The following is a 22485-nucleotide window of genomic DNA, read 5'->3' on the forward strand; positions in this document are numbered from 1 at the left end:
GTGTTGTTTGAGATGCATCTAAAAGAAGAGGATTACATAAAGAGTCAATGGCAACTGTATACAAGGCTAATTCATATATGTGTGTGTATATAAGAGCTACATACACACGAGATGCATACACATACATGGAGATAAATAAGAGTATACTTACTGGATTTTAGATTTCAAGCTTTTTTTGAAAGGGGCCTTAAGAGCCCCTCTACTACTCGATTGCCCTCACCTATACACATAACCAGGACCTTAGGGCCAATGACATAGGGATAAGAGAGGTGCTTGAGAAATTCACATCACTGCTTTTTCTGCTTAAAAGTTATGTCTTTCTCCTTTCTTTGTTGCCCTGGGTTCCATTTGCTGAGGTGTCATTTCAAAGAGGCAGAAGAACAGAGGGAAAAGAAAACTACTTATCTTGAAAAACAAAAAAAGCTCAAAAAATCCAAATTATTCAAAAATCAGTGGAAGAAGAGAAAATAAATATGTTAATAAGACCATTCAGAGTTTAAAAAGTGTTTTTCTTCATAACAGCCCTCTAAGACAGAAAGCATGGAGAAAGTGGCACACAGCTTGCTGTCCATTCCGATGCCCCCAAGAGTCTTTCCTTTTCCAATATGCCTGTGCCCCCTCTCTAGGTTGTTGGCTCCAATGCCCACTTTTCCTGGACACAAACCAAATACCCTTCTATAAGCAATTCTGCTAACTACACGGAAAGAGAAGCAGAGCTCAATACTGATAGATAGACCCCACAACAGAAACTTTAGAAGGCCAAAGCCATGGGTGCCTTGCTGGGATATGAAGATGATCAATTAGTCTCATTCTGTGGACTGACAAGGAGAAGATAAACATGAAGGCATACAGTCCCCTAGGCATGTTCCACTGGGAACCAAACATCTGTGTTCCCTTCTTGTGGAGCCGCCAGATAAATATCAACTTCAAACACAGAAGATTGGTGTCCAAATGTATTGCAGGGGAAAAATCCCCGTTGGTAAAATCTATCATTAGCTGAGAAACAGGACCATGGAAACAAACCTCACTATAAAACAATTCCAACTGATATTTGAAATTGATCTGTTCAAAATGCAAGATTTCCTCTCACCAACACAAACATGCAACGTCACATAATGGGATTTTTGCAAGAAAGCATTTTGATTACTAACAGTAAGCCCTGTGGTTAGCTGACAAATCTTGCCAATGGAGAAGAGCATGCCGAATGGACAGAGCCTTCCGCTGTCTGCCCTTCCTGCCTCACACTCTGTTTGCGAAAGACAGGAATGAAATATTCCATATGTTTTCTTTGTCAGCAACACGGCTATTGAAAACAGGGCTACAGCAGTTTCCCTGCTGAGGGACTGGGTCAAGCTATTCATGTGGAACTGGGCAGATGTCAAGATGGTAATGAGGAAAAAATCTCAAAACATTTTTTTTTTTTTAAAACAGAACAAGGACATAAAAATGCACAACTGTATTTGAAACACTCAGCCAGTCTAAACAGGTTCTAAACGCTGCTACATTTGCTACGGGTGGGCTGGATTTGTGGGGTATTTTAAAATCATATCTGTATCAAAATTCACACTTTCAAAACTTTCTGGGAAGCATTTCATGTGAATACCAAAAATACCACGCCATTTTTTTTTATTTGTTAAAAGAGTGATTTTGCCAGTAAAAATTTCTTCTTTAAAGTGATTTTTTTTAAAGTGTGAGATTCTATTCAGATACAAAACAGTAAGAGGTTCTTCAAACAGAATGGAAATCTAGATATAAAATACCCAATAAAATGCATTGGAAAAACATTTAGAGACCTTATTATTGTTAAGATTTAAAGCACCCCAAAATGCTTTATCTCTAATAAAGTCATGGGGAAGAATCTAAGAACTTTATTGAATTTACAAATCAAAGTGATTCTCATCTACTTTCAGAGTGTTTCTTTTCATCACTAAAAAAGAAATTAGAAATAATGATGCATTAGGTGGCTCAGTGGATAGAGTGCTGGCCTGCAGACAGGGAAGATTTCTGTTCCTGAGTTCAAATGTAGCCTCAAATACTTACTATGTGACCTTGGACAAATCACTTAACCCCATTTGCCTCAATTTTCTCATCTGTAAAATGAGCTGAAGAAGGAAATGGCAAATTTCTCAAATACCTTTGACAAGAAAACCCTAAATGTGCTCACAAAAAGTCGGACATGACAAACTACTGAACAGCAACAATACTGTACTACTTTGCAGGAAAGGGAGAGGTTCCCCCCAAAAGAAAGAGTTAATCATTCTTTAAATACACTGAATTTTAGGGCCAGAAAATAGAAAATCAAACAGGTCTAAAGATTATAGAAGCATCATCCTGAAACCAAGAGACCTACCAAACAGTCTGGCCTTTTTTCACCTGGCCTGCCCCTAGCAGACTGGTCTCACTAGCCCCCAGCCACTTGAGAGAAAGTAACTTCAAGTCTATGCTTGATGGATGACCACTATCATTAATGGATACAAAAACCATAGATACAAAATAGGTACAAAAACCATGCTTTGCTAATTTGTTTTTTAAAGGACCTAAATATAATTTTCAGAATGATAGCTGTCAGACTAATCTAAATTTTCTCATGACCAAAGAAACTGAGATATCAGATCAAAATGGGCTTTCACTTTGATCTTCACACACTCATCAAGAAAAAGGAAAATATGACTTTCTTTGATCATTACTTCACAAGAGAACACTAGTAGTAATGACAGATAGCATCTTTGATGATCACTTCACAAGAGAACAACAGCAGTAATAAAAAGATAACATTTATATAGTACTTACTATGTGCCAGGCACTGTGCAAAGCCTTTTACAATTATTACCTCATTTGATCCTCAAAACAACCCAGAAGACAGGTGCTATTATGATGCCCATTTTACCTGAGAAAACTGAAGCAAACTGCGTTAAATGACTTGCCCAAAGGCATACAGCTAGGGAATGTCTGAGGTACTTTTGAACTCAGGTCTTCCTGATTCAAGCCCAAAGACATCTTGTCAAATCTTTTCATTTTTCAGATGAGGAAAAACTGAGTGTGACCTATATCAGATTTCTCACTGTTTTGGGGAAGGGGAGGTATAAGAGGGAGGGAGAAAAAAATGTGGAACTCAAAGTCTTACAATAATGAGTGCTAAAAACTATCTTTACATTTAATTAGAAAAAAATGCTATTTAAAAAAAAGAAAGAACCTACATGGTAAAGAACATATTCTGTCTCAGAAAGGGCCTTCGGAGGTCAGCCTGGCCAAGTCAGAAGGATTTTCCTTCCAACAATGGACTCTGGACATCTGTGTCTGGACACATATCTGTTCCTTAAAGGCAAGGGCTATTTATGGCAGTGTTTGAGGTGGTTGTTTTTATCCTCAAGGCTACCTAGCTTCATACATGTGGGCATCTAATATATGTTTGCAGAACTAAAGGTTTCCATCAAGGGTGATGGAATACCTCTTTATTTCTGGGTAACTCAAATACTTAGAAAGTTTTTCCTTATTAAGGGCTTAGAAATGAGCTACTTGGGTATCCCCAATAGAAAAATTCATGTTTTTTAAAGCTACAGGAGAAATTAAGCTTTTTGAGGGCAAGTACTTTTTTTGGTCCCCAGCCTAGGAAAGTATTTCATACATAGCATCCTGTCTTGCTTTCCTAGCTGTATCCCAGAGTTTTGTGCATGACTCTTACCTGATAAATCTTGTTCTATTCATTCACCCATCCTGATTAATGTCTGGATTGAATGAAAAGAAAGCCATTACTGAGGCAAAAAACAATTAGGACAATATATTCAATGGAAAATATGCTGCATTATGAGTCCTGAGTTCTAATCCTGAATAACTTCAGGCAAGTCAATTTCTCTCTGTGTCTTATCAGTTCATGGTACACAAGATAGAGGACCAAATCTCAACTCTATTACTAACAGTATGATCTTTACCAAGTCTCGGCTTCTTCATTTGTCAAAAAGGAGGTTGAACTAGACCTCTAACCAGATCTAAATTCTATTCTAAATTCTAGGTCAGCTCTTGATCAAGGATCAACAACCATGACTGGCCTCCATTTGTTTTCAAACACCTGCAAGCTAAAAACCGTTTTTACATGTTGAAATTACACACTTTATCTAAACATGTAAAACCACCCTTATCTTTCAGGTCACACACAAAAAAAGCAACAGAGTTGGTTGACCCCTGATCTGGATGGTTAGTTTGTGTTATCTTTAAATTCATCTTTGTATTCTCTGTTTTAAAGGCATAGTGATATTTCTACATAATATCTGTCAGGTTTGGTCTAGATCTTGTCTAAAAAATATGATAGAGATTTTGAAAAGGATCGAAGAGGGAGCAATGAAAATTAGCAAAATTTTAAAAATAATAAGTACTTAGGGATTGCTAAGAGCTAGATTCTGTGAGATACATATGAGTGTATACACACACATATATGTGCATATATATATGTATACACACACATACTAGAAATTTTCAGACAAAATTGAGATTGTTCTTATATAGAGAGTAGAATATAAGCTCTGTAGAGCTTATATTCTCTCAGGGGAAAACATGTACAAATACATACACACACACACACACACATATATGGCAAATACATGGAACAAGGAGTGGGGCAAAGTACTAGTAGCAAGGGGAATCAGGAGAAATCTTACAGAGGTGGTGAAAAGTCACAAATTAGATTATTATAAAGCTTACAGAAATGATTAAAGGATATTAGAGTATGATTGGAGAAGAGGAAATAAGTTTAAAATGAACTACTGTGAATAAAGCTTAGCTGTTAGGAGGGACTTCATGGCCCAAGACCAAGAGAGAGCAGTGTCTCAGTTTCTGCACCTAAAGAAGCCAGGTGGTGTGATTACCAGCCTGGTGTCAGGAAGAGCAGAGTTAGGATACTGCCTCAGACACTGATTTTAGGCAAATGTGACTTTAGTAAGCAAATCACTTAACTTCTGCTTGTCTCAGTTTTCTCAAAAGCGAAATGGGAATAATTCTAACCTGACCCATCTTGCAAGGTCTGTCTGTCTCAGAGCACAAAGCCTGGTCCATAGTAGGTATTATGTAAATTCATATTCCTTTCCTAAGGAACTGGACTGGGAATACAAGTTCAATTCCAGCTCCATCACCTGCCACTTATATGTGACCTTGGGCAATTCAATTCAAAACACATTTATGAAGCAGACAAATCACCTAAACTCTCTGGGTCCAATCTCCTTATCTGTAAAATGAGGTGTTCAACCTAAATGATCTCTAAGATCTCTTCCACCCCTGGGTCTACAGTAGTCATGTACTGGCATGTAGGTGGCCTATGAGTTATACAGCAATGTGACAGTTTAAAGAAAACTAACTTTAGAGGTAAAAATGCTGGGTTTAAATCCTGAATCTGACTTATTACTCAATGTTACCTCAAGACAATCATTAGGCCTCCCTCAACAACTAGGAGGACATTTTTTCCAAATGCAAGATAGAGTCAGACTACATGGTATCTGAGGTTGAGCTTTAGATCTACTAATCTATTAACCGTGAAGTCTCGTTCAGTTCTTGTCATTCCGATAATGTATTAAAAAAAAAAAAAATCCAGAATGATATAGAAATCCAAGCTCTATCTGATGTTCACTTGATGTATCCTGGCTGTTCCTTCAAGGACTTCCTGGGAAGGGAAAGACAGGTAAAATGACTCAAGACAAAGCAGGTACCTTCCAGGCTTCAGAGAGGAAAATGCCATCTGGAAGTGCACGGACCTGCCCGCCCAACTCTTAAAAACTGAGAATTATAAACTCCATCTAGCTACACATTAAAGAAATTCTCAGCAGGCTTCCCAGTTTGGTTATAGATGTTGTCACTTGTTCTAAATTACACAGTGGTTTATGCTGGAAGTTACCCATCGGAACGTTCCAGCGGAGCAGAGAGGGAGGGAAGAGGGAAGGAAGTTCTGAAGGCGAGCTGGCCACATTCTTTAGCCGTGCCTAATACCGCTCCAAGGTAAAGCAGCTGTCTCCAGGCCAAATTTATGTCCTTCTTCAGATGCTCTTATTAAAGTAAATTTCCCCAAATAGAAAACTTTTTAAATAAGGAAGCAGGGGTTGGGGCAGCTAACTATAAGCAACTTTCAAGTACTGTGATTCAAGTTCAAACATATGACCAAGGTTATATATATATTTTTTAAATTGCTCGTTTTGTTTTCAAGTGATACCAAAGTGCTCAGCTTTTTAAATAAAAACTCCCATTGAAGGCCTAGGAGAACTATTTAAATTCTACTGTCAATCAATGAATAAACATTTATTAAGCACCTACTATGTACAAGAATGAATGAATGAATGCAAAATCTTTATTAAATGGTATGTGTCAAACACTGGGCTAAGCACTGAAGATATTTTTAAAAAAGACCTAGCTAAAAGAAATTACAAATAATTTTACAAATTAAATCAAAATATTCAAAGTCTCCTTGTACAATCATAATAATAGCATTTATGTACCATTCTGGACTTGCAGAACACTTTCCATTTGCTATCTTACTGGACGTTCACAACACACCTGGGGAGGTAAATGCTATCATTAAGTCCATTTTTGTCATAATTGTTGTTCAGTGGTTCAGTTCTGTCCAACCCTTTATGACCCCATTTTGGAGGCTCTTTTGGCAAAGCTACTCATGAAGCTGTCAGAGGCCAGGGGACTTGCCCCTTCACATAGTTAGTGTCTGAAGAGAGATTTGGGGGCAACTAAGTGATGCTCCGACCCTGAAGTCAGGAGGACCTGAGTTCAAATCTGGTATCAACAACTTAACACTTCCTGGCTGTGTGACCCCAAGCAAGTCATTTAACCCCAGTTGCCTCAGGAGGGAGGGAGGGAGGGAGGGAGAGGGAGAGGGAGAGGGAGAGGGAGAGGGAGAGAGAGAGAGAGAGAGAGAGAGAGAGAGAGAGAGAGAGAGAGTGTGTGAGTTGAACACTCAGGTATTCCTTCGATATTTTCTCCCCATTCTTCTCTCTCACCCAAATGGCAGACCACTATGGGTTCTATATTACCTTCAGCCAACATTCATGTAGCACTTTGCGAACACTGAAAGCAACTTTCAATAAGAAATATACTGAGTCCTCATAGCATTGTATAGAGCAGGCACTCTGAGTAGCATCTTCTCTATGATGAAACATGAAACCCTAGGCCATGATCACAAGCACATGTGCCTAAGGGAGGAATCAAAACCAGGCCTCTGTAACCCTCCTGCCCATCCACCTTATGGCAGCTTCCTCCTGCAATGGGCACTGCTTACACCTCCTCAGAAGGTTATTTAGGCAGTTATTTTCATATGTGCTGGCCCCTAGGAACACAAGACTTAACTTGTACATCAGAAAAGTCTTCCTTGGGGGAAAAAAAAAAAGGAAGGAGATATTTTGTTTTACTTCTTGCTTCTAGGATTTTCTGGAGGATTGCCCTTAAAGTCAATCATACCCACAATGCAGAGCAGGACAGATGAGAGTCAAACTTAACAGTGAGTAAATCACTGAACTTGGGAGTCAAGAAGACCTCAATAGGTGGTTCTGTACCATTGGAGCAAATCACAGCTTTGTAGAACCTGAGTTTTCTTATCTATAAAATAGGAAGAATATTAGCCTTGCCTGATTGGATTCTTGTGACACAAAAGAAATAGTATCTACTTAAAAGGGAGGTCAAGGAAGGAAATAAGCACTGATTAAGCACCTATTGCCATTTATTAAGCACCTAGTAGGTGCCCTGGCACAGTACTAAGCACCTCAACAAATATTATTTCATTTGATACTCAGAACGACTCTGCAAAATAGGAGCTATTATGATCTCCATTTTATAGTTGAGGAAACAGAGGCAGATGGAATTAAGTGATTTGTTCAGGGTCACACAGCTACAAGTGTTCAAGTTAGGATCTGAATTCAGGTCTTTCTAACTCCCAGGCCAGAATTTTATCCACTTCTCAAGACCTATACATGCCCCTAGTTATCTGGTTATACTACAAAAAGCTAGTTAGTTTGTGTTATACCACAATAAACACAGACAACTAAAATTTGAGACTCAAAGCCAGTAACTCATAACCAGAAGTCCAATGGGCCTCATACCACCAAAAAAAAAAAAAAAAAAAAAAAATCTCAGCTTTGTCATCAGTTTCTAACAGGGTTTCAATTAAAATCTTTTTTTCCCCTTGCACCTGAATAGAACCAATGAAGCACACTATATAATTACTTCTTGCTATTTAAATGGTTATTTATTGAATAGACCATGACTCTTATTAAAGTTTCTAGAAAGCTGATGATTCTCAATACTTAACCCAAGCTACAAAAATCTCTCTTCTCCCTCCCCCACCCCAGGTTATTCTAAGACCATTCTGCACAGGCCAGTTTGCAGATTCATACATGGCCTCCAGTAGTTTGACAATCAGGTATAGGGTGAACAAAAGAATTGTCGGAACAGAGCTGGCATGGTAGTTTTTGTGATGGGTGCTAATTTGCTAAATGTTGTTTTTTCTTTCATTGACATGGCAAGCTTTCCAACATTTGTCCATTCTAAAAAACAAAAAAGTTAAAATATTTCATCTTATTGACAAAAAAAAAAAAACAAAAAAACCCAAAACCAAAAACAAACAAACAAACAAACAAACCCTAAAAAGTGAGAGAAAGCAGCAATAAAATTGGATAATTTTTTTTTCTAGAAAAGTGGGCTTCAGAACTACCAAGACCTAATGTAGTTTGAGGCCCTGGACTGATAGGTGGCCACACTCAAGGCATTTTTAAGATCTAGCTTCCCCCTTTAATACCATCCTGGACAGCATGATTCTGGACTTATTTCATCTCTTGGAGGTCTAGGCAGTTTTCAAAAATGGGAAGACAATGCCAGATGCTCATCTGTGTTGAAAAAGTTCTTTCCCTCTGAAATTGCAGGTTTATGTTAAAAAAAAAAAAATCCAGCTTTTTTTAAAAAAAAAATTTCCCTCTTATCAAGAGAGCTGTAAGTTATATATTCCAGAGCCAAGGGCACATCTGGCAGTTTAATCTTTAACAAAGGTATACCAACAGATTTTAGGCTACTTTCATGAACTAGAGTTAGTCACTGGATAATAAGGTCCATGAATGAGTAGTTAGTTGAAATACACACTTCCATAGCTGACAAATGAAGGGAGGAAATAGGTCATTTCCCTCATAGTAAACACTACAAAAAACAAAAGTCATTGAAAAAACTTTTCAATGAGTACAGCAATCTTTTAACCACAGAGACTCTCCTGTTTATTAACTCCAAGTCTGATAGAAATATAATGTTTCAGAGTGAGAAAGGACCTTCAAAGTCCTTGGAATTCAACCCAATCTTAAGACATAATGGAAAATGATTCCACTAAAGTCACCCAGTGACCCAGGTGGGTCTCTGGTGCGCTTCCCACTACGTCATGCTCATTAACCCTTAAAAATAAATTCAATCCAGTGTCTACACTAGACTCAGCTTGTCCATGAAAACAGATCTTCATGTTTTCCTGGGAGAGGTGATTGCTCTCACTCAAGGCAGGAAAGTTCTTGGATATAAGTTTGGCTGCAGAAGTCTTTTGGATACTGTAGAGCTCCTTCCACTCCTCTTGAAAGGAAGGTCGATTATTTACATACCAATATTTTTGACATTGACAAGTCAGGTTTTCCAATGAGAACACTTGTCCATCCTCACAAAGAACAAAAAACTATCTCTTAATGACCAAAAAATAAGTTTTAAAAGTAAAAGAAAACAGCATGTTTAGAGAGAAAGCTGGTGTCAAGAGTCAAGAAGACTTGGATCCAATCCTGCCTTTGATTCATATGAGTTGCATGATCGTGATCAAATCATTTTTTCTCTGGTCACATGGTAAAAATGAAGGGTAACCACTGCGCAGCTCAGCCCTTCTGCTCAACTTCTATCTTTTTTTTTTTTAAATATAGCTTTTTACTTACAAGTTATATGCATGGGTAATTTTACTCCACTTCTATCTTTAGGACCTCAAGAGTCATTGAAAAAGGCCCCCAAACCTTTGGGTGGACAGTCTTGAAACAAATATGGAAAAATAATATGAGAATGGCTTTGTAATCTGCATTATGGTACAGAACATCCACAAAAACAGGGAAGACAGATCCACTTAAGTGATATTTAATGATATGTTAATAGCATAGACACAATACATTATATGCAGACTTCACTTTACCGATCAAAAAATTATCCCAAAAATAAGGACTTTTTAAAAAATTTAATATTTTACCAAATATATTAATATTAATAATAAATTAATACTTAATAATTTATATGTTAATGATTGAAGTATAATAAATAAATAAATACTATTTTACCAAAGATTAGTCATCTATTTAAAGAATGGATCTTTTTGGAAAAAAATAAGCACTTTCACTGCACTTTTTATTGGCATAAATCTGGGTTTTCACATAATATATTTGCTTAGAGTCAAGTACATCTGCAAAGGGAAAATCTAAATATTGTCAGCAAGACAAAGGAAATAAGCAGAGGCCATAGTGCTAAACTAATCTTGCAGTTCTCGAATTTATGCCTGGAGACAACATTAGAATGTAAATTCCTTAGAAACTTACCTTTTTTGCCTTTCTCTGTAGCTATGGAATTTAGCACAGTGCCTGACACGCAATAAACCTTTAAAATATTTGCTTTTTCATGACTAATATAGAAATATGTTTACATGATTGCACATGTATAGCCTATATCAAATTACTTGCTGTCTTGGGGAGAGAGAAATGGGAGGGAGGAAGGGGGAGAAATTAGAAACTCAAAAATCTTACCCAAAAAGTGAATGTTGAAAATTACCTTTACTTGTAACTGGAAAAAAAAATAACATACTATTTATCTTAAAAATTGCTTCTTGATTAATTGGCTATAAAAATAAATATAAACAAAAAAGCACAGATGTAAAGCTAATTATCACCATCTACAAGGGAACAATGATACTAGAAAGATAAAAGACTTTTAGATAATCTGTCAGAAGAGAAAAAGTATTGAATAAAACATCCCCCTTTACTTTGCCAGTACTTCCCTCTTTCCCCGATACCTTGAGGAAGATTTTGAGAGGGAAAGCCTGCAAGAGAGGGATCAAAGATCACAGACTGGCTATAAAGCACCTTAAAGATCTAGTTCTCAACCAGGATAAATTCATAAAATTAAAAAAAATACTTTAATAGTTGCATTTCAATATATTTGCTTTCCTGTGTTATCCTCTTATTTTATTTTCTGCACTGAAAAATGTTATTCTAAGAAGGGTTCCATAACTCATGCAAACCCCTAATGTCTAAACTTACCATTTACAGAAGCAAAAGTGATTTGCCCTGAAGGCCACACAGGTAGAAAATGGCATTATCAGAAAAGGCCACTAACAAATTCTGGAAGAATTTTTGGGGGAAGGAAGGAAGAGAGAAGGAAAAAAATGTAAGATAAATTCAGGGCACAGATTATATGCTTTTAAGATTTTCTAAATAAAGCCAATTAGAAAATTGTTTACATGGTATTCCGATATCCAGATCACTAGGAACCTTATTTTCCAGTTATAAAAATATGCTCACAGAAAACAAACCCAAATCAATAATAGCTCCCTGGATTCTTCAAACATTCTTATTCGAGTTTTCCATGGCAGGTTTCCTAATTAATTCTTGAACCAAAAGGAAATTATCTTCCATATTCAGTCAAGTTCCAACCAAGCTGATTGTGATGGATTTCATCTTCCCGATTCCTCACACACTCCATTCCAGCAGAGCCCCTATTTTCTGCTCCCCATAGGACATATTTCATGCTCTGCTTGTAAGCCCTGGGAATGTGAGCTGTCCCCTGAGGGAAACTCTTCAATTCCTTACCTCCCCACTTCCTGGAATACGTAACTCCCTCCAACTCTCAATTTTATCTCAATTTTTTGTAACTGGGACATTACAAATAATGGGCACTTTACATGTCATTTCCCTGATCTTCATAACAATCCAGAGAAGTAGGTGATGTTATCATCCCCATTTTACAGATTGGGAAACTGAGGCAATTGACTTGCCTGGGTTATACATCTACTCAGTGTCTGAGGCCAGATCTGAATTCCAGATCTTCTGGATTACAAGTCATGTTCTCTAACCATTGCACCACACTCCCCTTTCAACTAAAAATCCATGATCCTATTACTGAGCACACAGCCTCTGAGCTTCCTTCCAGTTCAAGAGCTATTTAGTTGATGAGCTCAAGGAACCCATAAATCACTATTATGCATTTGAACATTTCTGACTTAAAAAAAGAACAGAGAAATGTTTAAGTACCATATATTATTGTTAATATCATGGAAATCTGCTCTTACTACTTTGGGAAGAGGGGAAGACTAAAAGAGGAAAAAGAGAATTTTGAGGAGGGCTTTATGCACTTAAATTTGCAAATATCTTACAGGTGTTTTCTGCCACTTCAATTACCTCAGGAGGAGACTCTTGATCAATATGGAATCATAAAGACAGAGGTCAGATTATTTTTTTCTAAGTTTTAAGAGACATGATATAGAAAAGGTATCAGTCCCTCCCTATAGAATTGTAAATAAATGGCTAGCCTGGAACTCAGGGACACTGGAATTCAAATCCTACTAACCCATGGGAATTATATACTATGTTTAAATCATTTAGGCCCTAAGCAATGCTTTAAGACTACAAATTACAGTTATCCATCTTCATGGATGGAGTGGGTTTCCTGCCAGTTCCCCAAACCAATAAAATCACAAGTCTAGATCCCTCCAAAGAAAACCCCAAAATTCAATCTTTTAAGCCAATCTGTTAAGTAAAGGTAACTTCAATTCTATAGAATTGCTCTTAGTCAGAATAAACTTTAAAATACATAGTTCTGTTCTCAGTTTGGCCCTTTAACATCATTATTTTTAATGGTGAGAGATGAGATGTCTTTAGAGGAAATGTCTACTATTAAATCTAATCAACAGAAAGGGCCAACCAAATCAGACCCACGTTGAGTTCATCAAAAAAGCTACTAGGGTACATCTATTATTTTTTCTCTTTAATGTAAAGTACATGTATAAGCCCAAAACCAAAGGATCATACCTATAGAACCAAAAGGGACTTTTGAGACCATTTATTCCAAGATCTTCATTTTTCAGATGAAAAAATTGAGGTTTAAATTCAAGGTACTTTCTATCTCCCACTGATAAAATGTTTTGTGTTTTTTTTTTTCCCTATGTTAGTATATTTTTTCCATCAGACGACTTTCGAAGTAAGTTAGGTTATTATCAAATCCTATTTTAGGCCTTTTCTACCTCTATCACCTTGTTGGGCAAATTCACTTCCCTCTCCAGCCCTTAGTTTCTTCACCTGTAAAATAAGAGGTGAGATTTGATCACCTCCAAATTAATCCCTTGCATTTATAAATCTATGATCCTATGATCCCTTCACTCCAATCAGAAGCTTATCTTACCTAATAAAAGATCTCGGGGTCTTTTATTAGGAAATAAAACTGTTCAACAGTAGATTCAAAGGCAGTATTGCTTAGATTAATGTTAGAAGGCACACTATACTAATAATTAAAAGTAAAATACCTATAAAGGCACAATTACCAAAAAGGAAAGTAGAGTAGGAAAAAAAAAAAAACTATAATAGCAAAGCCCACGGTGGTGTGCAACAGTATGGAACATACTTCTAACAACTCATTATTATTCTACTCATTAGACATGCTATCTTTAGAACACAAGCACCTCCTCTCCATCATTTGTCTGACAAAAAACAACAACCAAAAAAATACCTCATCCCTCTTAGAGACAAGAGCTTTCCAAACAGTTTTCCAGACATCCTTACATTCTCTCCAATGCTCTTGACTTAATCATTTATTAGATGCACACTATAATCAAGAGAAGACAAGAGAAGGGAGGATCTGGGATTAACACTCCAACTAACTCAGTTATGGATTTGAATCTAGTATTTAGCAGCTGTGTAGGAAGCACTTTAAGAGATGTTTCTGTTTGACTAACCAGCTCTCCATCAAATTCATTTATGTAAACAGGTCCTAGCGATTTATTTACTTGAAACTCAGAAGGATAGATGAGTGACCCAGAGACACAGCTTTAGGGTCAGATGCATGACCTGTCTCCAATTCTGCCAGACCTTAAGTCATCACTCCACAGCTGACTCAGCGGACACAAAACAGGATATGCAATCAGGATATTCGGTACAAGTGACAGAAGCCCAGTGCTTGGGACACCTACTTATTTCCAACTTTCTTTTTTTTTTTTCCGAAAGTGAGGGTTTATGCCCTTTAATGGGCTTCTTTGTAGCTTCATTACTGAATCAGGACCCCTCTCAAGTCAAGTCCATGGATCAACAAGGTCAGCTACCAATAAGTTGCTGAAATGCATGGTAGGGAAAAGAAGATACAATATAACTTATCGTGCATCACCCAAGTCTATTGTTGAGGTTTTCTGACACCTGAGCCTCCAAGAGATCAACCCTCCCTCTTTAAAAGTCAAAAACAATCTCCCAGTTCCTCCTCCCTTCCTCAAAAGGCGCCTAGTTTTCCAGGAGGGCTGCAGGGAGGGATCTGTTCTCGACCGGACCTGCTGGAACTGCCAACCTAAGGGGGAAGGGGAGGGAATCACAGGTGTTTCCTCCCTCCACGTGCAGAGACACAGGAAAATCCAAGGCACACACATCCCCCGGGCCTCAGCCCCCAAGAACCCTCTGTGGCAGGGGCCCAGAACCACCAGGCTCCTTCGCCCTTCCTCCACCCTTCCCGTCTTTCTTTCTTTCTTTCCTCCCTTCCTCTTTTGTTCCTTTTCCCATCCTTCACCCTTGCCTTTTTCCTTGCTTCCTCAGTTTTTCTTTCCTCCCCTCCTCCTCCCTTTATTCCCTCCTTTTCTCTACTTTCCTTCCTTTTCTTTCTCCTCCCTTCCCTTCCCAGCTCTCCTTCCTCTTTACCCTTCTCTCTCCTTCCCTTTACTCTTTTCCCTTCTACCCTCCTCATTCCTCTCTCCTCCCCGTCCCGCTTTCCTTTTTCTTCTCCTGCTTTTCCCTCCCTCCCTTGACTCTTTCCCCTTCCCCCATCTCTTCCCTCTCCCCTTCTTTCCTCCCCTCCCTCCCTCCGTCTCCTTCCTTCCTTCGCCCTGCTCCCTGCCCCTCCCGGCCCGGGACCCGCTCCCGGCTCTGCCTCGGCAAAGTTTGGGGCGCCCGGGCCCTCTGGCTGCGCTGCGCTGCGCTCCCTCCCTCCCGGCCGGGCGGGGAACTCACAGGGAGTGGGTGAAGGCGCTCAGTCCGTCGGGCACGGCCGTCAGCCCTCTGCCGGTGCAGTCCACTCCCCGGTCGCCGTCGCAGCGGCAGGGCGCCGGGCAGGGCGGCGGGGACGCGCCGCTGGGCCCGGCCGAGCAGCCCCAGCCCAGAGCCAAGAGGCAGAGCAAGCCGAGGCACGGCATCGCCGCCGCGGCGCGCCCGAGCGCAGCGCCCCGCTCGGCGGCCGGGCTGCGGGCGCTCGCACCCAGGCTCCGCGTCCGCCTTCTCCGCCTTCACGCCGCGCTCGCTCGCCCCGGGCGCTCCGCGGTGGGGCCGGGCCGGCCGGGCTCGCTCTCGGCACTCCTAGCCCCGGGCGCAGCCGCTCGCGGCGCTGGCGCTGGCGCTGGCGCTGTCTCTAGCCGCCCGCGGCGGCTGCAGCTCCATGGATGGGCAGAAGCGGCTCGCCCCACAGCGCTGCCTCCCCGGCTCAGCAGGGACCCCGGCGAGCCGGCAGCGGCGACGCGCAGCCCGGCCGGGGCTCGGCCATGGCAGTCGGCAGCTCCCTCGGCCCTCCTCGCTCGGCGCCGCCGCCCCTCAGGGTTGCGGAGCGGGCCGCTCGGCCATTCCGCCCGCGCCCGGGCCGCCCCACCCCCGTCTCAGCCCCTACTCGCGGCTCTCGATCGCACAGCCCCCGCTCCGAGGCGCGCTGCAGCCGCCGCGGGCCTCCTTTTCCCTTCTAGGGTTGCACGCTCGGGTTCTCGAGCCCCAGACCGTGGAGTTATGCAAATCACTTAGGTACATGCAAAACGAGCCCTCGTCCCCGAGCGCTATTGGCGCGGCGACGGCTCGAGCTCATTAATATGGACCGAAGCGAGTCGCCATTGGCTGCGTGGGGGGGAGGAGGCGGGCAAGGCTTTGGGGGCGTGTTCCCTGGATGTGAGTGACAAGGTAGTGGGGGGAAAGGGGGCGGGGAAGAGGCAAAAATCCCTGACTTGGCTGGTTTGTGGGGCAGGTTGAGAGGCCGCTGCGCTGGTGGACGAAAGACCAGGCTTTGAAAGCTCTCCCTTCCCTGCCCCGTTTATTTCTTCTTCCTGCCCAGACCCTCTCCACTGAAAGCGGAGCAGGCTGAATTGAATGATTGAAAGGTGAAAAGTCTGTCCCTTCTGCCTCAGTTGGGTTAGAATTGTCTCCTTCCCCTGTATACAAAAAAGTGCAAAGGCACCTGGGGCGGCAAAGGGCCTTGACAAAGGGATGGCTAAAAAGTCTGATTTTTTTTTTTTTTCTTTTTAATCGACTATGAGCAATCTTGGGCCTTGGAGAAAGTCATAAATCCCGAAGTCACATCTTGAGCGTCCTGCCAACAGCCTCTTCCTTTGCTTGGTGTGCTTGGAATCAGAGGAACTTGGTTTGAATCCCATTTCTGCAGCAGACTACCTGGATGACCTTGGGCAACTTCCATAACTTCTCAGCCTCAGTTTCCCCTTCTGTAAAATTTTGGTGGGGGATTAGAACACAACTAAAGTCCCTTCTAGCTCTTAATCTCTGGTCTTGAAATCTAGCTATTACATCATATATTATTTGCATCATATATTATTTCTCTTTTTAAGCTGTAGATCAAGAAGCATTTATTAATAAGTACCTACCTTGTAGTTATACTCCGAATGAATTATCCCCATTTAAGATCTTTTAATAGAGATACCTTGAGAGCAAAAGACACAGAAAGAATAAATTTTAGTGAGAGGGGAGAGGAGTAGACAGAAAATCATTCAACAAGCATTTATTAAGCCTCTATTATGTTCCATGGTAGGGGGCTTCCTGTTTAAAGGGGGAACAATTAAACAGCTCCTTTCTTGGTTGAACTTAAATTCTACATGATCTCCAGGATTTTCTTTTTGTTACCTCAGTTTTATGATTAATTTAACATTTTCTTTTAAATTCTAAATTCAATATATTCCTTACTTTTAATTGGAGTTGCATAGGAGAGAGCCAACTTCAATTTAATTGCCTTGCCTGCCTTGGAGTTGTATTCTCCAGGGGACACTAACTTTGAACAGGAAGAGATACTGAAATCCAAAGTGACCTTATTCCTAAAAGCTCTGACCCTTTGTGAAGTCCAGGACATTATTAAAATCAGAGTACTAATGTTTCTGCAGAATATTTCCTTTCTCCTTGCCTTTACTCACACTTACCTATTCATTGTTTCCTGAACATATCCCACGTTTTTCCAGTTCTAGACCTTTCTTTGTTCAAGGCTGCTCTAACCTAGAATGCCCTCTTCCCAACCAGTAACTATTGAAATCCTGCCCATCTTTCCAAGTATAGTTCAAATGTAATTTGGTAGGTGCTTATTAGAAATTATTATATTCAAAATTTCTCCAAAGAGTAGAAATTATTATTAGTAGTAGAAATTATAGAAATTATTATATTCAAAATTTTCTCCAAAGTTTCCTAAAGGGCAGGGACTTTATTTTTTGTCTTTGAATCCCAGGACCCAGAAAAGTGCCTGGCACATAATCACTCAGTAAGTGCTTGAGGAATTCAAGTGAATTGAATTTTTCAGAGTAGACTAATCTTTTAAAAATGGTAAATGGGTATGTAATATGGTTAAAGATCTAGAGGCCTAAACTGGAAATTTGATCTTCAACACTGTATTCACATGTCTTATTCAAAAATAGTAAGTATCAGGCATTTTCACATGTTACAGCTATCTACAAAATAGATTTCTGGATGTCAGGGACTGTTTCATTTTTTCCTTTGGATCTCCAGTTCTTAAAACAGTGCCTGACATATAGTAGATATTTTAATAAATACATGTTAGTTGATCAATCGATTTTCAACATTTCATCTTTTATTTATAATGGACAGAATCACCTGACTACTCTAGTTAACATAGTATTTTCCATCCTGCAAAGGGAAGGAGACTAACCATTCCTTGACCATTCCCAAGAAGCATGTTACTGAATATGGAGAGCGCTGGATTTGGAACAAGAGCACCAGGAGTCGAATTGTAGTCCTGTTATTTTCTGTGTAAACAAGTGTCTCAGGCTCTGTGATACTCACGTTTCTTCATTTGTAAAGAAAAGAGGGTTGAACTAGACAACATCTAAGGTTCCATTCTAAATCTTAGTTGGTCATTTTTTAAGGAAAGTGTTATTCAGACTTGATAAATTGGTTATGGAAGAGTGGTTCTTAACCTAGAATCTTTGAATTTTTTGGATAACTATTTCAATATAATTGATCTCCTTTATATCCTATGTATTCCATTTTATGCACTTAAAATATTATTCAGAGAAAGGGTCCATAAGCTTCATTAGACTATGAAAGGGATCTGACACACACACAAAAATTAAGAACTCCTGGTATAGGAAATCCCTAAAATAGATTTAGGGTGAAAGATCAGAAGAACATTAATAAGAAAAAAAAAAAAAAAAAAAAAGATTCACATTAGCAACTAGCCCTTTAAAAAGTTCCTGGATTCAAATGTGATCCAGAAACTACCAAGCCCAAGAGATCAAGCCAAATCCTTTGCCATCTCAGCAGTCCAGTGAAGTACTACAAACACATGTTTCAGATGGCTAAGCCACAAGCTGTTCTCTGTGCTAAACTTGTACTGTTTCTCATAATTGTTCCATTGTTTATGTGTCTTTACTCTACCCTTGCATTAAAGGTAGATTTGACAAATGGGATACAAGTTTCAGTTAAAATGCCCTATGAACAGTGAGAATTACAGAGTTCTGATTAGAAGGGTCCAGCCAGAAAAATACACAGGTCTGAAAGAAATCACTGACTGAAATGAATCAGAGTGAATCTCTAAAAACAAAACCAAACAAATAAATTAAAAAAACAAACCCAGGTAGCTGCCTTTTTGGTTTTTTCTTGTTAAGGTTTTCATGGAAATCTGCAGGAAAGATCTACATTGCTTATATTCTATTAACATCTTTTCAGGGCCCTAAATTTAAAAAAAAAATTACTTTAAAGAGAGAGGAAGTTAAGTATTAGATTTATGCAAGATTTAGACTAATGCTCATTGTTTTAAACTAGAGGAAATTTTTGTAAGGTATAATGACTTTTGAAATTCAATTGTAGCATTATTGGAACAACTTAAAATTCTGATTCCTTTGGTAAGAGCCAAAAATCTTAGGAAAAAACAGGTAGGTGGAGAAATGGAAAAGTATGCTGTAGCTAAGCCAGTAAGAAGTTATCTTCAGTGGGGTGCAAAAGAGGGGAAGAAGAAATTCAGGATCCTTAGCTGTCTTTCTTATTTGATCATTCTTTCTTTTAAAAATTTTTTTAATAATCCCTTTTTATTTTCAAAAAACATGCAAAAATAGCTTTCAACACTCACCTCTCCAAAACCTTGTGTTTCAAATTTTTTCTTCCTCCTTTCCCCTGCTTCCTCCCCCAGACAGCAAGTGATCAATATATGTTAAACATGTACAGCTCAACTCAAATATTTAAATCAGATCTGGCCCTCCTCAGGTGATTAGACTTCACAATTTTTACACCAGAATTATTTCTGTCATTTACTTCCATAGGGACTGTGAAAAATAGAGATTGAGGTTAGTAGTAGAATATTAGCCCTCAGACCTGTTGCCTGAAGGTGTAATCAGCATTATAATGATGATGTTGAGAATGATACAAGCAGGAGCTAGAGGGAGTGAATATCTGGTGTGATTAACACGCCCACAGATTTTTCATTTGTAACCAATGTACACTTAACTGATGATTATTACTTAACCTCCCAAAGTAAGTGTTTTTATGTTCACCAACAAGCAATGAAGATATTCTTCTCTGATGCCCACCCACTTGGTGAACTTCTAATTGATAAAGCATTAGTAATCTCAATTTAGAAAATCAGGCATCTTGCTTTATTTTAATCTATATACTAACTGTTTCAAGTCAACAAGCATTTGTTAAGCACCTACTGTGTGCCAGACTCTATCCAAAGCTCTGTGTGATCCTTGGAAAGTCTTAACTCACAGAGATGAAGGCACTCTCTAAGATTGTGCAGCAGAATAAGTTTCAGCCTACATTAGTAAAAAAGAGTTTTCTCATCTGGGAAATCTATCACTGAAATCACAGATCTAATCCTTATCACTATAAAATCCACTTAAAAAATATTATTTCCAATACAATAAAAACATTTCCCCCAAAATCAAAAATTACAGACAAATAATAATGAAAATATCATTTCACCTTTCAACTATACACTATAAACTGTCCCAGAGTGCTCAGTTCCCTTTTTTCCCAGGAAGACGAGCAGATTGTAAAGATGGAATCACTTTTTGTACAGCAAAATAACAGTTTGGTCATGTATACTTATTGTGTATCTAATTTATATATTAATATATTTAACATCTACTGGTCATCCTGCCATCTGGGGGAGGGGGTGGGGGGTAAGAGGTGAAAAATTGGAACAAGAGGTCTGGCAATTGTTAATGCTGTAAAGTTACCCATACATATAACCTGTAAATAAAAAGCTATTAAATAAAAAAAAAGAAAAAAAGATGGAATCAACAAAAAAAACCTCCTCCAGAACCAGTAATTAGCTGATGCATAGTTAATTTATTACTGGTAGGAGGAGGGATGACCCCATGTTACTGCTGTGGCAATCCTTCCTAGACTAAATCTAACAAATAGAAAAGGGCTCCCCAATCCCTATAAGCATCATGTTTGGGGAGGAAGTTGGGAAACTCATTTTTCTATAGCTCTTTAACATCCCTCAATGACCCTAACCAAGAGATTGAGACTCACATGAGGCAAAACTATGGTTCTGAAGTGGTTTCCTTTTTATCTCTAATTCTTTCTAATCTTGTATTATTGTTGTTGTTATCATCATCATTATTATTTTGCTTGTTACTTCTTTTCACTGCTTAACAAAAGCAAGTAATGAACAAGCTACATTACTTTTCTAAGAGCTTACTTCCAAAACTCCATGTTAGGAACAGGGTAAGCCACCTAACTAAAAAATAAAGTTTTTAGAATTCATAGGTCATTTCAAATGGAAACAGATTATAATCAAGATTCAGGAAAAAATAGATAACAAGGCCCCAGGAGGGAAGGCTGGGCTCCTGGGAATTCATACTTGAACCAAAATATCAATGAAAAAGTTAGTCTTGGGTAAATACTGGAAGTATTATGGTAAGACAGACAGTGATATATATATCTGTCCTGTTGGTAAAGCTATGAATTAGTTTAACTCTTCTAGGAAAGTTTCAAATTATGCTTTTTAAAAAAACTTAGTAGACTATACACACTCTAATTTCAATGATAGTACTTTGTTGCCCAGGATTACACAATTAATAAACATCTAAGATCAGATTTGATATCACTATTAAACATTCACCCCCAAAGAGGTCAAAGGCAGTAGAAAATATCCCATAAAAATGAATACAAATTAACAACAGTATGGTTTTTTTGTAAAGGCAAAGACCTGGAAGGAAAGTGGATACACACCAATTGTAAAATGGCTTAGCAAGTTATAGTATATAAATAAAAGGTAATATTCTTGCACTGAAAGAAATAACAAATGGAAAGAGTTCAGGGAAAATTTGAGGAAGGCTTGTGTGAATTTATATAAAGCAAAGTAAGCTGAGCCAAGAAAACAATTTATAGAAGGACCATAACATAAAGAAAAACAATGATGGAAGACTTCCTAATTGTTCAGTATAAGCACTAGTCATAACTTCAGATGACTTGTGAAATCTCCTGCCTCTGGGCAGAAACAGGTAGAGGGCTATAGATTTAAAATTAGGCATACATTTTTTCCCCTGAGGCAATTGGAGTTAAATGACTTGTCCAGGGTCACATGGCTAGGAAGCGAAAAGTGCCTGAGGTCTAATTTGAACTCAGTATCTCCTGACTTGAGGGCTGGTACTCTATCCACTGTGCTATCTAGCTGCCCCTAGGCATATATTTTTAGACATTTCTAATATATTAATTTCTTTCACGATTCCATTTTGTTAAAAGGAAGATTCTAATGGATGAGGCTGTGGAAATATCATTGGGAAATGTCAGTAAGCAAAAGAAAAGAACATTCAATAAAATATTTTTTTTTTAACCAGAGGAAAGTCTTTGAATTGTGTCAATCTTCAATAAATTTTAGAGATAGAACCCTGAGCAAAAAAAATAAAAAATAAAAATAAAAAGAGGGGCAAGAAGAGTAAGAAGCATGTGAGTGTATTAATAACATTACCCAAAGTGCTGAAAAACTATATTAATGAAATACATTCATTTAAAGGCAAAGCTTACTATAAAGTACAATTTGTTTAGCCAA

At 38.9% G+C, this 22485-nt stretch overlaps 1 protein-coding gene across 1 annotated transcript in view; it reads right to left on the minus strand.

The window, feature by feature from the left end:
• The window catches only part of LGR4 (leucine rich repeat containing G protein-coupled receptor 4), a 122829-nt gene extending 106824 nt beyond the window's left edge, over positions 1-16005 (minus strand). Inside the window, exon 1 of the mRNA XM_012552533.3 lies at positions 15231-16005. Coding sequence (XP_012407987.3) covers positions 15231-15412 — 182 coding nt within the window. The 5' untranslated portion in view covers positions 15413-16005. The remainder of the gene's footprint in view (positions 1-15230) is intronic.
• Positions 16006-22485: the final 6480 nt, after the last annotated feature.

This window comes from Sarcophilus harrisii, chromosome 6, assembly GCF_902635505.1.
Source record: "Sarcophilus harrisii chromosome 6, mSarHar1.11, whole genome shotgun sequence".
NCBI lineage: Eukaryota > Metazoa > Chordata > Mammalia > Dasyuromorphia > Dasyuridae > Sarcophilus > Sarcophilus harrisii.